Raw genomic sequence first — 16,232 nt, 5'->3', positions numbered from 1 at the left:
CCAGCACTTAACTAACCCGTCTCACTGTTAACAATGTTGTGTTTAATGGCACCAACACACACACACACACATCAGTATCTGAGTCTATGTTTGCTGAAATAAAAACTTTAATTTGATCTAAATAAATGATGTAGAAAAGATGCACATTTATGTTGTGTTTATTTTCTTGTGGTGGTATTAATGTCTTCTTTTTTATTAATAGTAATTTTTAATAAAGTTTAGGGTTTACTGTAAAATATCAAACCTCAATTACATTTCTTCCACACAAGGGATTGATAACGACATCTCAGGAATCATTTTCATTTTCTAAATTAAATATAATCTAATGATTATGTACTGCACGATATTGTCTGGACTAGTTGTTTTCCACTTTCACATCCATTGTCTACTTAGTTATCACCATGGTAACGCGGAGGACTACATAGGTGAATCTTGTCCTGTCGTCTGCAGGAGTCACATGAAACGAGTTCATTCAGACAATGGGGGCTCGGCAGCTGAAGAGAGACGTTGAGGCTCTTATGTGAGTCGACAGAGGTTCAAGAAAAATAACATGAATCTTATTTCATAATAACAGGTTTTGATTTCCTCTGATTTGAACAGCGGTGATTACATCGGACAGAAACTCAGAGAGAAATCATTCGATCCCAAGGGGAAGGGCTCGTCCACCATGCTGGATGACCTGGTGGAAAACTGCACTCAGTTTAATTTAGTTAAACCAGCAATTATCTAATTAAAACAGATAATTCAACGTTTTACTCAAATCAACTTCTGTATTTTTTATTTGTTTCAGGCTCACTATGATCTTGCGATCAGTGTCGCCCTCTGGTGGTTGGACAAGGAAGAAGGAAGGGACGTGCTCCACAGTGACATCATGTAAACTGCTTTTGTTTTAAATTACTCTTAAAAACTAAAACTACTACTGCAGAATGAAGTTGTTTTTATTAAACCACAAAATTTGGCACAAATGTCCAGTTTTAATCAAAGATGAAATTTAAACTGCGCTTGTCAGAGGTTTATACCTGTTCATATGTTAAAACACAGCAGAAATGAACAAGGGTTTTATTCTCAGTTGTTTTAAGGCAGAAATATGAAAACGGTCTGTTATGATTCCAGCATCGAGTCTTTGATTTTTCCACTGATATGAACATTATATGACTTCTCTCTACCAGTGGAGCAACAAACAGCTCAGGAAGTTCCCAGTATCCTAATCGCTTGGAGCGCGAGGCCATGATCCTGTCGTCGTTTGCTGGCATTATTATGGTGAGTGTTTTTTATACATGAACGCAGTTTCTATTCAATCTTGACGTCCCAGTAAGGGTTCAATAATAAGAAATACATTTAAATGTCCCAAGAGGGAATGAGGAGGAAAGAAATGTGCAGATGTTTCTTCATCTTGAAGTTTCGAAACCTGTGTTTCAGAGCAGTTTGCCTGTGGAGGAAATCTTGGATCTGTACAAGTGTAAACCAGCAGCGTTGTATCCCAGCCAGCAATCCAAGGTACGAGTGTCACACATTATAAGAAACACACAAACTGTTTGTCTTATCGGCGTTGGACTTGTGGCAGAAACTTGGACTATGGGCAGAAAAGGTCTCTGGTTCGACTCCACGGAGAAACAACAAAAAGACGAACCTGGATTGATCTGTCCAAAAATCCAAGAGGATTCTCCCTACCCTGTCTAGTGCCCCTGAGCAAGGCACCTTACTCCCCCAACATCTGCTCCCGGGCGCCGTACATGGCTGCCCACTGCTCTGTGTGTCCTGCACCAGATGGGTTAAAAGCAGAGGTTAAATTTCCCTCCTTGCATGAGTGTGCCTGTGCATGTCTGTGCATGTGTTTGGGACAATTAATGTATCTTAATCTTAATCTTAAAGGGACTCTTACCTTTGTTGCATTTTTATGCACTTTTTTTGGATAAGGTTAAATTGGTATTAATAAGGTAATGACACTCTAAAATGCAAGACAGACCCACCAGGAGTAAAAACAAACAATTATTTCACTCTCATAATATTTAGTGAAAACTTCAACCAATAAAATTCTTCGGACCGAAGGACCTTATTGGCCGACAGACCTGTCTGTTTGCTGCATGGACATGCAGGTTTTCCGTCTGCTTCTTGTGGCGCATTCGGGCCCGTCATCATATGTGAATGTAAATGTATATAACTTACCGAATCCATTGCTTTGGTAAACAAAAACTCACGTGCGTGCGCGGAGGCAGTATATTGTAAGTCTGCTTGTAAATAAAGTTTCTTCAAAAAAACGCCGCGGATGGGAACGAGGGGGTGGGGCATTGGAGGAAGGCGGGATGATTTGAATGTGCTGTAATTCTCAAATGCAACAAAGGTAAGAGTCCCTTTAATCTAAACATTCGAGGAAGTGTTTCATATTTATTTTCCCCTCAGGGTTCGATCGTCTGTCCCTTCCCTCTCTCCTACCATCCCTTCGCCATGCTGGGTTCCTACAAGGCAGTGAACCACTCCAAGAAGCACAGTGAGTTTAAAGAAGGATTAGACACAGTTAATTAATACAGTGGAATGAAGTCTTTGTCAGCTTGTGCCCCCCTAGTGGCCAAACAGTGTCATACCACAACACTTCATCACAGTTTTATACTTAAAGTCTCATAGTTTTATACTCTACCTGTTGTAGACGAGAAGTTGAAACGATGGCTTTCTGAGAGGGCGAAGGCGAGCGCCACGCCTCGGCCAGTTTCAGCTCAGTCTTCCTCTTCCTCCTCGTCTCAGTCCTTCCTCAGTGTGAGTATCTTTGTCTTTTTATTATCTGTCTTCATTTCATCTGTCCATCCAGGGTCCGAGCCGAGATAAACCAAAGACAGTGATGAATGGATTGTCTGATTGATTAAATCCACAAACGATGGGAAAGCACTAGAGGATGTGGATCTAACGCCGCCTCCTCTTGTTTCCTCTCCTCTCCTCTCCTCTCCTCTCCTCTCCTCTCTTCCTCTCCTCCTCTCCTCCTCTTGTTTCTTCTCCTCTATTCTCCTCTCCTCCTCTCCTCCTCTTGTTTCTTCTCCTCTATTCTCCTCTCCTCCTCTCAGAACAGTAGTGATGGACCTGAGGAGGGGGCTGGGCCCTATGAGGGGTCACAGGAGTCCCTGCAGGATTGACCTCGCCCTCAGCAGCGCCTCCTGCAGTCTGGAAATCACATTTCACTTCTGAGGAAGTTTTCTCGGCTGTCTTGACTCTGAGTGTCTGATTTACACTGAAGTGACAAACTGGGATTTAAACCCTCAGATGCTTATTGACCAGTTGTTTCTTTGCTGTGATTGTGTTTGATAACCTGATAAATGATAATGATGTAAAATGTCATTGATCTCTCTCTTCTGTCGGGTTCTGCTTGTTGTCCAGTGCCCCCCCCCCCCCACCAGCTCCGGGCCGAGTTGTTTTGTGATGACCGCTGACATTCTGCTGCAAACTTTAATTCAGCTGATGATGGATTAGTGGATAAAAACGTGTGCATGTGACGTCCATATCAATAAAGAGGGCACGGCCGGTCAGTAATTTGCCTGGTTGGACTTTTGCTCTGATGACTCAGGGATTTTTGCTCTATGCCCAGGATCAAGACTTTTGGCAGCGATGCCAGAGATTTAAATCCCTGTTCATTGAAAAAACAGCTAAAGTGGGATCTGCTCAGCCTTTGATTGAGGTTTATATAGCGCGGCTCTGGTGCTGCTTTGTGAGACCACCGATATTCAGTAGGCGACTGGCTCCAGCACTCTTTGCATGATGAGTAGTAAGGTAAGAGACTCTCTCACTATAATCACTGGTCGTGATGGAGCATCGTCATGTTGAACCAGCACAGTGCAGCTTTTACTGCAGTTTCACTTAAGAACGAGGGAGATTTGCAAAGTTTCTGGAGTTTGGAATGAAACCTTTGTGGCTCTGGGCTTTAAAACGGCAACTTTAACTGGAATAACGTAACATAAACTGGTTCAAATGTAAGAGGAAGGATCAGCTAGTGGCTCAACCACAGTTTAAACTGTCTGTGATTCGTTTACCGGCTTCAAACAAATTCAATTCACCTCATTTCAATTTAATCAGAATCAGAAGGTATTTATTGCCAAGTAGGTTTACACCTACCTCGAATTTGCTCTGGTTATTGGTGCACACAATGAACAGAGAAACATAAAAACACAACAAATACAACACTCATAAGAAAAACTATGTATATTTACTCACTATTTACTTATAATTTACTCACTTTTTCTAACATTTATACAAAGTAACATTTATTTGGAAATAAACATATCCATATAAAAATATATAAAAGATATAAAAAGTGAAATGCAAAACAGTGAACAGTGTCAAATTGCAATATGCAATGTAATCCAGTATAATATATGTGTTAATATATATGTGTTAATATGTGTCCACAATGGCACTTGATGCTGCAGCAACTAAACTGTGGATTCAAATTGAAATGTTCATTGAACCGAGCTTTGAGTGTGAACCTGTGGTCCTCACTCCTCCCTGGACTCAGATCACCTTCTACGAGGACAGAAACTTCCAGGGCCGCTCCTATGAGTGCGACTCCGACTGCCCTGACATGCACCCCCACTTCAGCCGCTGCAACTCCATCAAGGTGGAGAGCGGCTGCTGGGTCCTGTACGAGAAGCCCAACTACACCGGCTACCAGTACGTCCTGACCAGAGGAGACTACCCTGACTACCAGCGCTGGATGGGCTACAACGACACCATCCGCTCCTGCCGCACCTTCTCTTATGTGAGTTCATGTTTGAGTTCATGATGAAGAGTGTGGACACTGATAGATGATGAAGAAGATGGAAGTGCCTCAATGTTATTCTGTATCTTTGTGTGTGCATGAGGCTGAGAATAATAAATATGTTCTTAGAAATTAAAGGAAAACTTTTACTTATCCTCCGACACAAACAATTGGAAAAGTATGATTAATTGTAAAATTTGCAAGAAATTTGACGTCTAAATGTGAAACTGTCACAAATGAATGAAGGATGATTGTTCGTAAATTTAGAACATAATAGAGCAGCCCTCACAGCCCCCCCTAGAGGGCGATGGAGGAGGGCTGCCTTTCTCTGATGGCGCCCAAATTTTTAAATTTTCCTCCGCCATGTTCCTGCAGACCAGCGAGGGGCCGTACCGCATGCGCATCTACGAGCGGCCCAACTTCCAGGGCCAGATGATGGAGTTCAGTGAGGACTGTGACTCGGTGCAGGATCACTTCCGCAGCCGCGACATCTACTCCTGCAACGTGATGGACGGCTACTGGACCCTGTACGAGCACCCCAACTTCCGCGGGCGCCAGTACTTCATGAGGCCCGGGGAGTACCGCAAGTTCAGTGACTGGGGCGCCACCTGCGCCGCCACCGGCTCCTTCCGCAGAATCACAGAGTTCTAATTTGATTTTATTTATATTTTAGATTCATTCAAAAAAACTACACCCAGTAACTTCTCTTAAGGTCTATTTGTGGAAACTGGTGATGAGATAATGTGGAGTGGGATGTTTCATTGAGATCAACATGATACTGTTTTAAAAAGCTGAATAAATGAATCTATTGTAAACTATTTGTTTCTGCTTGTGAATAAATATGTTGACTGATTTAACTCAAAGGTCGTTTTGGACGCAACATTTTATTATAGTTGATATTTTCTTTGGGTTTTTCATGACTTCACCAGAATGACTCAGTCGAGCTCATAATTCAAATGACTGAACACTTATAGATACAGAGACAAACAACCATTCACTCTCACATCACATCAATAGTCCAGTCTTAAATTAACCTGATTACAAACTGCATGTCTTTGGACAGTGGGAGGATTTTAATCTATTTAAATCCATGAGTTATTCTCTGGGGAAACAGTGAAAATGTCAAAAACTAAATATCCAATTTCCCAATGTTAAAGTAAAAGAAAATAAAATCCTGGATACGCCCCATGATACCAAAATGTAAAGACTTCTTTCCTGACACATCACAACCTTCCGCCAAGTTGTGTCTGTTACACAAACTATTTTATATAACATCAAATAAATAAAAACATGTGGCTGCTTATGTTTCATGCTCATCATACACCATGTGATCTTTTACTGAGTGAGACCAGTATCCAGGTCTTTAAGTTCCTCCATGAAGAAACTGGTTTGTCAGGCGATGAATGTTAAACCACAATTTGTGCTTTTCCTTATCAAACTCCTCCTCAGTAAAAAACACTTCTGTTGTTTGAATCAGATCATGAATCAGTCCTCATCTTTACTGCTGAACACAACCACACTTTCTAATAACAAGACGGATTCAGAATTTAGTGTTTAGGGAAATAAACAGTTTTGATGTATGAAATCCACATCGTGAGAATTCCACACATCATCACAGACTAGGTGTTTTACTACACACACACAATAAAAATCAGTTCTATATTCAGGAGGCATTTATCTGGAGTTATGAATTCATATATCTGTGTCAGGGTCTTGAATGAAGTGAATTGTCCCTTTGGAAAACCAGATGGAGAAAGAGTTGATTGGCTGATGGTTCCAGTTCCTGTCTGTGCGGTGGCTGTTGCTGGAAGCTGAGCTCAGACAGAGGACGTGACAAACAGGAGTAGGACGCCTCCTGTAGGGTCGGTGCTGACACCAGGCCTCGTCACAATAACAACACACACACACACAGCTCGCACACAGGGGAAGGTATATAAACATGGAGGCTGCGTTCAGAGGACAAAACCAGAGGATTGACCCACAGCAGCATCCAACATGGGGAAGGTTTGTGTTCTGATGTCCAACCGGTGTTTGTGTCTGTGGGACTCGTCGAGTGAGACAGATTCTCTTTCCTCTGCTCCACCAGATCATCTTCTACGAGGACAGGAACTTCGGAGGCCCTCACTATGAGTGCATGAGCGACTGCTCCGACCTGAACTCCATGTTCAGCCGCTGCCGCTCCATCCGGGTGGAGAGCGGCATGTTCATGATCTACGACCGCCAGGGCTTCACCGGGAACCAGTTCTTTATGAGGAGGGGCGACTACTCCGACTACCTGGGTACGAGCGGCATGAACGACTGTGTCAGGTCCTGTCGCATGATTCCCACGGTGAGGAGCTTGGTGACATAACATGCTTATTAAACATCTCAAATCTAAAATCATTACATGCATTTAACGTTTCAGACTGAATCCGATCACTGTACTTTAAGGTTTTAATAACTTCGAGTGACATAAGCTACAAGTAGAAGACGCCCACAAAGACGTCGACTTATAAAGACGACGAGATCTCTGGCTAATGTCTGCACATAGATATAATGTCTGAAAACGGATTATGGGTATTTATAACTGTACATAAAAATGTGTCATATATAAGAATATCCAGCCATAGCTGTGAAAGACGATCACACAGGAAGTTGAACTTCAGAATAAGTGTCGGGTCGGGGGTTGTGGTTTGAAAGGTCTCTACCGACTACTTAAACACACGTTTTTAGTTCCATCCAAGTTATAAAGAGTACACTTTGCCTAACTTGTATTAGCATGTTGGTTTAAAGAGTTTTAAATGTACACTTTCTAGTTTGGAGTTAGAGCAGCTAGTTAACTTAGCTTAGCATAACGACAACAAAACATGAGTCCCAGCACCTCTAAAGCTAATTTACAAGTTTACTTATTATTTTAACTAAACTAAGTGTGAAAATGTCCACTAACGAATAGATTCTAGGGGTTTTCAAGTATTTCAAGGTTTGGACACATTTATAACACTTAATTAGTTAATTAGTCTTAATTCTAAGCTAAGATAACCAGCCCCTCCATGTATGGAATCAATCTTCTTGCAAAATGTTGACCTATTTCTTAGGCACAAAGATCTTTTAGGGAACACTTTCCCGGGTTGTGACCCTTTGACCTCCCCCCCCCCCCCCACAGCACCGCGGCAGCTACAAGATGAAGCTGTACGAGCACTTCGACATGAGAGGTCAGATGATGGAGCTGACGGACGACTGCCCGAACCTCATGGACCGTTTCCGTCTGTCCAACTTCAACTCCTGCAACGTGATGGACGGCCACTGGCTGCTGTACGAGCACCCCCACTACAGGGGGCGCCACTACTACCTGAGTCCCGGCGAGTACAAGGGCTTCAGCGAGTGGAACGGCAACAGCTCCAGGATCAGCTCCGTCCGGCGCCTCGCGGATCTCTAAAGACGGAAAAACGGTTCTTGTGAAGTGTCTCCTCTTTGCCTTGTTTCACACGCTGAATAAAATGGCGTCAGTGCTCAAGTGTTTTCAGTTCTGTTCTTGCTCTCTGCGTCTGGAGGGCTTGTTTTCCCAGGAGGACGTGACGGGACCCGACGTCCTGACCCTCCTCAGCGGACTGAATAAAATACTCCAAGCACTGACACTCAGCCACAGTTCGACTCCAGCGTCATCTCTTCAGGGATGAAGCAAAGTCTCTCTGCACATTTCACTCAGTCACGTTCCACCGACACAAAGACAACAATCAGATCTTCAGGTTTATTCATAATCGTCCATTTAGTCGATGTCCCGGAGCTTTGATCACATCACATGATGAAAGCAACACAACAGAGATTCATTGGACGAAGGGTTTTAATTTGTTTCAACATAAGTGAGCAAATCAAAATGTATAAATTATTACTTTTTACATGCAAACATTCATATTGTGCAAATACTGTTTATTTACCTGGACAAAAGCATACATCTCCACCAGGGGGCAGTGGTTGAGAGTTGGAACACATAAGAGTGTTTGTACTACACTGTAAAACAAAGATTATATCTGCTATAACATGATAATAATAAAACAATACATAAGGTAAAGTCACTGTAAAATATGTTATTAACAAAAACATGATATATTAGACACATTTAAAACGATTATTTTGGAAATAAAAACAAAAATCACTGTAAAAATAAAACTGAAATTTTGAATTATTGAGTAAAAACAGTTAGAGGTGAATAATATCCAGTGATGCCAGTAACGTTGAAATTAAAAGTCCATGCTGTAATTTAAGAAGTGCGAAAAAAAAACACCAGCCATTGTTTCATAATTAAAAAAATCACAAGACCGAGCGACACACTCCGGCTCTCACTTGCACAAACATCGGTGGGTTCCTCCTCTTCAGGAACAACTCCCAGTTATTACAATATGAATGACACGTGCAGAGTCTGCACTACACATTCACTATATATGTGACAGGTGGGAGTCTTCAAAGAGCTGGATGATCACAGCACAGCAACATGGGGAAGGTAAACACCACAGCTCAGGATGGGAGGCAAACCGGGTTTCACTCTGCACAGTTTGACTGAAAGGAAGTGGAATAATTTGGCCCAGAGGAGAAGTCGATTAAGCTAAAAAATTATGAATTATTTCATCGCTCTCTTAACGTTATGATTTCCACGTCTAGATCATCTTCTATGAGGACGAGAACTTCTCCGGGCGTCAGTTCGAGTGCAGCGATGACTGCTCGGACCTGATGTGCCTCCTCAGCTGCTGCAGCTCGGTCCGGGTGGAGAGCGGCTGCTTCATGATCTACGAGGAACCCAACTACTCTGGAAACCAGTACTACCTGCGGAGGGGGGAGTATCCCGACTTCCATCACTGGATGGGCATCGGCGACTCCGTCAGCTCCTGTCGCCTCATCCTCATGGTGAGACACAGTTTCAACATAACCACAATAACGTACACGTATACGTTAGCTACTTACGCTAAGGAGATTACGTTTTCGTTAGCATTTGTTTGTTACTTAGCAGGATCACGCAAAAATGTTAAAAACAATATCACAACGTTTTGTGGAGAGGTGGCAAAATACACATATATCATATCATGCTGCCGTTGACGTGATGAAGATTCCCCTTCTCCAACCAGAATAATGATTGTAGTTATAAATCTAGTTTAGTACAATATATTACAAAATGTTGCATTATTAAATTATTAGAGTTTCTTACGACAATTGATGAGAGCTACCTCCGTGTTTGAGTCTGAGTTTCAGTGTCGGATGTTTCTTTATTTTTGGTGAAAAAACTGTTTTGATATGCTAAAGACAAAATACATTGGTAATTGTAACTCAATGCTTAAAGCTACAAGGTCGTCAACAATGCTGTATAACATCAGACTTAGGTGCTAACATCAGCGTTATGCTAACAATTCCGCTACTAGCAATGATTAGGTTCAACGTTTAATAAAATCTTCATCCTTCTTTCAGAAACTCAAATGACAGAAGACAGTTTATACGAAATAACATGTGATCGCATACAAATAAAATCCGATTGATTGGTTGATTAACTGATTCCCGTCTCTAACCAGGAGCCCTGCTTGTTCAACTTGCGCCTGTACGAGCGAATCGAGTTCGGAGGCCAGATGATGGACCTGGTGGACGACTGCCCGTGCGTCAGGGACCGATTCCACGTCAACAACATCTTCTCCTGCAACGTCGCCAACGGCAACTGGCTCTTCTACGAGCAGCCGCACTACAGGGGGCGGATGTACCTGATCCGGCCCGGGGACTACAAGAGGTTCAGCGAGTGGGGGGGCAGGAACGCCAGGGTCGGCTCCATCAGACGCATCATGGACTACTGATCCCAGATCTGTGTGGAGGCTTCTGAAATACCTCATGATCAGATAGTTGTGTCCAAGACGATAGGAAGTACAAAATACTGCAACTAACAGATGCAGTAATACTCTGTCTTTGTACTTTCAGGACTGAAACAACACTCCTGTGTCCTGAGAGACTTTCAAAATCAGAATGAGAACGATTGATATTAGGACGGACTCATGGAAAAGACTCATTGCAAAGAACTCACCTGAAACCAAGAGCAACAACAACAACAGCAGAACATTTCAGATACCTTCATAATAAAGAAATCAAAAGAGTTGTCATAATCAATTTAGATCTGAGAAAAAACTCAGTGGAAACGGTGGAAACCAAGATTGAAAATAATTTATATTATATGTCTGATGTGTTGGAAAATGTACGTTGTTCATCTGAAGTAAAATCACAACCTGTTCAAGTTGCTTCATGTCCGTTCCAGATTATTTTATAGAACGAGTTCTCTCTAATTGATGGTGCAGATGATCATGTGTCGGCCTTTGTTAAATATCAGTTTGATCTTGCTGATGCAGGTCGCCCTCCGTCCATCACTCTATTGTACGCTGGCATTTTCGGGATGAAATTGTGATGAACATGGAGGAAAGAACAAAAACTCATCACACTCCCCCCCCCCCCACCAGCCCGATTCATCATCACTGAGAGGGATATATTTGAATGACAATACTTTATGCTGTGCAATCACACGGCCACCCTTTCTTTCTTCTGTTTTTATAAAGCACGGTGGCTCGGCTCAGGCACAGCAGTCACCGGCGATGCAGTCTGATGCCAACACAGCCATGGGCAAGGTAGAGGGAATCAAACGCCGGGGCTTCACCCACGCCTTCTACTCGCTGCCTGGTTTATTGTGTTTATTCATCCTGTGCAACCGTTCCTTCCGCAGATCATCTTTTACGAGGACAGGAACTTTCAAGGTCGCTCTCACGAGTGCAGCAGCGACAGCGCCGACCTTCACTCCCTCTTCAACAAATGTAACTCCATCAGGGTGGAGAGCGGCTGCTTCATGGTCTACGAGCGTCCCAACTACATGGGCAACCAGTACTACCTGAGGAGAGGGGAGTACTCCGACAACCAGCGCACCATTGGCATCAACGACTGCGTCAGATCTTGCCGTATGATTCCCCAGGTAGGTCACAACTCTGGTTTTCAGGTTTTCTTTTGAAAGTTATGGTAGAATATAGATAAACGATTGATAAATGTAGTGTTTTTTAGGATGTTAAGAGCTTGTTCTTTGTAGATTAAGACTTTAAGTATGAGTCACGATTCCTGGACAACAATAAGAAACGTTTTTGTACCATTGTAACAGTTTTCTGTCCTGTGGCAGCACCGAGGTTCCTACAGGGTGAGGCTCTACGAACGCTTCGACATGTCCGGCCAGATGCACGAGCTGGTGGACGACTGCCCCAACGTGCAGGACCACCTCAGCATGTCCGACTTCAACTCCTGCAACGTGATGGACGGCCACTGGCTGCTGTACGATCAGCCCAACTACAAGGGCAGGACGCACTACCTGCGGCCCGGGGAGTACAGGAGATACAGCGACTGGGGGGGCGTCAGCCCGCGGGTCGGTTCCCTCAGAAGAATCACTGACTCCAACTGAACGTGTTTCAATGCATCTCTGACCCGAGTTCAACTGTCCTGTTCCCTCAATAAACTTTAGCTGCTTAATAAAACGTCAATGTTGTACTTTGGGTTTTTTGCCAGTTCTCAGCTTTGGTTTGTCGACTCTCGTCTGAACCTCAGATCACAAGAATTTACAGTGACCAGAATTATTATCTATCTTCTCCTCCTGAAAGCTGTTAATGCACATCCCTCCTATTCAGTCACAACACAGAGAATATCACTTTCACATGCATCTACCATGGCTTCTGTTTATCTGTAGTTTAATCTCCTCCACGTATTCATAAAGGAAACATTGACCTCTACATTTGCCCCCTGATGGGATTCAGCCTGTTTCTGTGGCGGAAGAATTTATCAGCACAATTAATGTTGAACACAAAACACAACAAAGAAAATGTGAGAGAGGAAAGTGAAATATAGAAATGAATATGAAGTAAATAGTAGAAGATGAGGATGATTTGTTGAGGACAGACACAGGTGAAGTAAGTAATAATACAACAAACAGTATGAGAATAATTATTGTCCTATCTTAAATATGTGAAAATAAAACTATGAAATATGAGAATCATACACATTCAGGTTATGGTTGTCCTTACAAAACATACATTTTAATCATAAAATGTTCAAAATTAATAAAGTAAATTAAAATTTTATGTTTGCAAATCAGCTTCTTTTAAATATCCTCCATTAAATGACAAATGTCAGTTATTTGTCATAAAATAAATGAAATACTGATTAAAAAACATTATTGACAACCTCAGTACCATTTAAACAGTGAAATGCATTTACATGTTAAGACTTTTATAACGTACAGTACTAATAAATTAAGTAGTTTAAAGTAAAACTAATACTTAGTGGCAGAATTGTAACATAATCGATGCTCATGCTACATAAACTAGCACAGAAATCATCCAGTTGAGATTTGCATTGTATATGTATATATCTATATCTCTATCTATTTTATTATATATATGTGTATTTATAATAAGACACAATAAAAAAACATTTCATTGTAAGTATATATGAGAAATTAAATATAGATAAGAGATGAGTTATATAACTAGTGGAGGATTCTAGTGGAATTAAACAAAATAAAAATGTAAAATAAAGTAAAATAGGGTTTAAGTTATAATGTATAATTATAATACTATATATAATAGCATATCTTGACCTGATATCGGGACAACATGCAGATTTCATAAAGTGTTTAAAAAGGGGAAAGATGCCTGAAGGAGTGAAACATGGCGGCTCAAGGAGAATTCAGAACTGTCACTTGACACTTAAACAAAAAAAACATGCAGCTCATCTGAGAATTAAAGGTCGTTAAATGAAATAAAAGTTGACACGAGCATCTGATAAACACGCAGATATCACAGAGTTCATCACAAGACTGTGCAGTGGATAATAAAAGCTTCATGTCCGGAGCAGCCCACGGAGGAACAGCACAGAACACACTTATTCATCAGCAGTGGAGCTGCTCAGGTAGAGCCGCGCCACACTGAATGGCTTCCTGTGCGGTTACGCAACATATTTAATGCCAGAGGGCTTTTCCATATTGTTCTGCAGCCATTGTTCACTGGATGTGTGGATACCATACTAGTCTTTTCCTTTGTCCATGCATGTCAAAACACTAAACCGCTTAATTATTTATCCCCCTTTTTTTTCCAATACAAATCCATATTTCTCACCCAATGTTGGGCTGCAACAAAAAGGTAAACATGTACCGGAGAATTTGAATAACAATACTTTGTTTGTGGAGAGGTGGTATAAAAAGCCCTGAAAACATGGGGAATCTCTCCAACGGAGACCATGGGCAAGGTGAGTCCTGTTTTTCCTCTCTGCTCAGATTATATGTCATATCATTTCACGTGGAACAAACGTCCTCATGTCATCAGACCCATTGCGTGACACTTGGAACTTCCTCTGCTCACAGATCATCTTTTACGAGGACAAGAACTTCCAGGGTCGGAGCTATGAGTGTGGCAACGACTGCACGGACCTTCACTCGTACTTCAGCCGATGTAACTCCATCAGGGTGGAGAGCGGCTGCTTCATGATCTACGAGCGACCCAACTTCATGGGCCACCAGTACTTCATGAGGAGGGGCGAGTATCCAGACTACCAGAGGTGGATGGGCTTCAGCAGCTGCATCCGCTCGTGCAGGATGATTCCAGTGGTGAGTCCGTCTACACGTTTTACGTTTGAACGTATTCTGAGTAAGTCTGTTGACCGCACGATCTCTCTCTCCCGTTGCGCCGCAGTATCGAGGCTCCTACAGATTGCGTATCTACGAGAAGCCGGACTTCAGCGGCCACATGATGGAGTTCATGGATGACTGTCCCTGTGTGTCTGACCGTTTCCACCACCGCCACGTCTACTCCTGTAATTTAATGAACGGCTACTGGATCTTCTACGAGTACCCCAACTACAGAGGCAGGCAGTACTTCCTCAGACAAGGGGAGTACAGGAGGTACCGCGACTGGTGCGCCACCTGCGCCATCGTCGGCTCCTTCAGGAGGGTCACCGAATTTTAGCCATCAAGCGAACACCTTGCTGTAAATATGAAACTCTTTGTTTATTAAAGATGTTGGAAATTTTTAAGCCTCCTTGTGAAAGTGTTTTTATTGGTTTCTCTCAAGCCGGCGCTGAACGGCCGGGGGGGATTTGGTTGCGGGGCCTGGAGTTGAGTAGAAGCAGCCTTGAACCAGCTGCTCACACTTTGTGGTTAGAACGTGTTGTATTAACTCTGTGATGAATGTGAATGCTAAAATGCACTTTAAAAAATGATTATGAATAAAAATAAATACCCAACAACGATCCAATCAATTCCTCTGTAGTACTTGTACCTCTGTTCTCTGTGGAGTATAAATCATTAATCATTATATAGATTTCTTTATTACACACTTACATACTATAAATAACTATAAATCCTTAAATAATTAGCGCCATATTTCCTCTCGATAAATCAGTGAGGTCCTTAATTTATTGCTAATAAGAAGAATACAATAATTGTTTTTTAATTCCTCTAAATTTTAAAATTTAAATACTTTTAACATGCTATTAAACTATGTTCATGTTTTTTTCGAACAAAAAGTCACATATTAACTGCAGTTTTCTGTTAACATTATATTGAAAATGTTCTACTATTGATATTCAATCAATTACAACAATATATTTGAATCCATTACAAAAGCACGAATCACAGTTTCAGTTCCCGATTCTTTTTCTTCTTGATTTCCAGTCACAGCAGATCTAAGTTTTCCTTTTCAATATGATTATTATATGATTGCATTAGTGTTTTGTTTCATTCATTCTTCATGAGCCACGAGTGTTTAGTGAAAGTGGAGTAAACAAGTTTCCATCAACAAAAAAGGAAAAATCTATTAATAAAATAAAATTGATGCATGTTTCCTCTCAGTAAATCTGAATATCATGTATTTGGTATATAAACATTAAATCAAACCTGAACCTGAATGATAGAAAAATCTATTGAAAAGATTTCATATATGTGGAATTTATATGTTTCATCTCCGCTCACAAACATGTTTGTTTGTTTCATGCACATGTTTTGAGCCACAGCTTTTTTTATACATGATTTCTCAATGGGTCACTTATTCAAATTAATAATGCATAATAAAATGTTTTTATGGACCATCACTAGCCTTCAGTGGTTTGTATTTATTTACAGGGACCTTTTTCAAGCCAGATTTCTCAGATAGATTTTACCAGCGAATTTGATATTTTTACCATTTCCTTTGTTTATATTTATTATGCTTTATATTCAATTTCCTGATGGATTTAATTAAAGCCAGAAGATGAAAGAACAAACCAACAAAAGATTTTAAACAAGCACTTAATGTAAATCTTTATCAACTCGTGTACAAAGTTCACAACCTGCAGCAGCTGCACAGCAATGACCAAAAGACACATGATCACATCCACATAATTTTTCATTTGAGTTCACATCCAATCTATCAGAACAATATTTGATGGATTTTTGTTTTCACATTCGATATTTTCATTAAATCTCTGCAGTCAC

At 41.4% G+C, this 16,232-nt stretch overlaps 5 protein-coding genes and 1 pseudogene across 8 annotated transcripts; all 6 read left to right on the top strand.

The window, feature by feature from the left end:
• The first annotated feature begins 472 nt into the window (after positions 1-472).
• Positions 473-3,254, top strand: LOC133022242 (uncharacterized protein C2orf80-like). Its single transcript, XM_061089277.1, has 8 exons — positions 473-520; positions 601-682; positions 791-873; positions 1,170-1,260; positions 1,420-1,497; positions 2,401-2,488; positions 2,645-2,751; positions 3,054-3,254. The coding sequence occupies exons 1-8, from the start codon at positions 480-482 to the stop codon at positions 3,120-3,122; spliced, it is 639 nt and encodes a 212-aa protein (XP_060945260.1). The 5' UTR covers positions 473-479; the 3' UTR covers positions 3,123-3,254.
• Positions 3,255-3,741: 487 nt separating this feature from the next.
• Positions 3,742-5,389, top strand: LOC133021683 (gamma-crystallin M2-like). The gene is made up of 3 exons (XM_061088636.1): positions 3,742-3,753; positions 4,496-4,738; positions 5,114-5,389. The coding sequence occupies exons 1-3, from the start codon at positions 3,742-3,744 to the stop codon at positions 5,387-5,389; spliced, it is 531 nt and encodes a 176-aa protein (XP_060944619.1).
• A 1,344-nt stretch (positions 5,390-6,733) lies between these two features.
• On the top strand, positions 6,734-8,153 carry LOC133022053 (gamma-crystallin M3-like). The gene is made up of 3 exons (XM_061089068.1): positions 6,734-6,742; positions 6,801-7,067; positions 7,881-8,153. The coding sequence occupies exons 1-3, from the start codon at positions 6,734-6,736 to the stop codon at positions 8,151-8,153; spliced, it is 549 nt and encodes a 182-aa protein (XP_060945051.1).
• Positions 8,154-9,206: 1,053 nt separating this feature from the next.
• LOC133021656 (gamma-crystallin M2-like) lies at positions 9,207-10,545 on the top strand. 3 transcript variants are annotated; one of them, XM_061088603.1, is made up of 3 exons: positions 9,207-9,215; positions 9,374-9,616; positions 10,276-10,545. In XM_061088603.1, exons 1-3 carry the CDS (start codon positions 9,207-9,209, stop codon positions 10,543-10,545), a joined length of 522 nt encoding a protein of 173 aa, XP_060944586.1. The 3 variants fall into 3 exon arrangements, with proteins under 3 accessions (XP_060944586.1, XP_060944584.1, XP_060944585.1); XM_061088601.1 differs by having other exon boundaries at positions 10,273-10,545; XM_061088602.1 differs by having other exon boundaries at positions 9,374-9,634; positions 10,291-10,545.
• Positions 10,546-11,230: 685 nt separating this feature from the next.
• Positions 11,231-12,173, top strand: LOC133021655 (gamma-crystallin S-1-like; annotated as a pseudogene).
• A 1,829-nt stretch (positions 12,174-14,002) lies between these two features.
• Positions 14,003-14,727, top strand: LOC133022133 (gamma-crystallin M2-like). 2 transcript variants are annotated; one of them, XM_061089146.1, is made up of 3 exons: positions 14,003-14,011; positions 14,127-14,366; positions 14,455-14,727. In XM_061089146.1, the coding sequence occupies exons 1-3, from the start codon at positions 14,003-14,005 to the stop codon at positions 14,725-14,727; spliced, it is 522 nt and encodes a 173-aa protein (XP_060945129.1). The 2 variants fall into 2 exon arrangements, with proteins under 2 accessions (XP_060945129.1, XP_060945128.1); XM_061089145.1 differs by having other exon boundaries at positions 14,127-14,369.
• Positions 14,728-16,232: the final 1,505 nt, after the last annotated feature.

Source organism: Limanda limanda, chromosome 16 (assembly GCF_963576545.1).
Source record: "Limanda limanda chromosome 16, fLimLim1.1, whole genome shotgun sequence".
Lineage (NCBI taxonomy): Eukaryota > Metazoa > Chordata > Actinopteri > Pleuronectiformes > Pleuronectidae > Limanda > Limanda limanda.
This window is presented reverse-complemented; position numbering and strand designations above follow the sequence as displayed.

Bases quoted from the DNA above. Each gene is read 5' to 3' on its own strand.
- LOC133021683 (XM_061088636.1), top strand. The intron at 4,739-5,113 runs GTGAGTTCATGT...ATGTTCCTGCAG, and splicing joins CCTGCCGCACCTTCTCTTAT to ACCAGCGAGGGGCCGTACCG.
- LOC133022133 (XM_061089145.1), top strand. The intron at 14,370-14,454 runs GTGAGTCCGTCT...GTTGCGCCGCAG, and splicing joins CGTGCAGGATGATTCCAGTG to TATCGAGGCTCCTACAGATT.
- LOC133022242 (XM_061089277.1), top strand. From the start codon at position 480: ATGGGGGCTCGGCAGCTGAAGAGAGACGTTGAGGCTCTTAT. The intron at 521-600 runs GTGAGTCGACAG...TGATTTGAACAG, and splicing joins AGAGACGTTGAGGCTCTTAT to CGGTGATTACATCGGACAGA. The intron at 874-1,169 runs GTAAACTGCTTT...TCTCTCTACCAG, and splicing joins GTGCTCCACAGTGACATCAT to TGGAGCAACAAACAGCTCAG.
- LOC133022053 (XM_061089068.1), top strand. The intron at 7,068-7,880 runs GTGAGGAGCTTG...CCCCCCCCACAG, and splicing joins CCTGTCGCATGATTCCCACG to CACCGCGGCAGCTACAAGAT.
- LOC133021656 (XM_061088601.1), top strand. The intron at 9,617-10,272 runs GTGAGACACAGT...GTCTCTAACCAG, and splicing joins CCTGTCGCCTCATCCTCATG to GAGCCCTGCTTGTTCAACTT.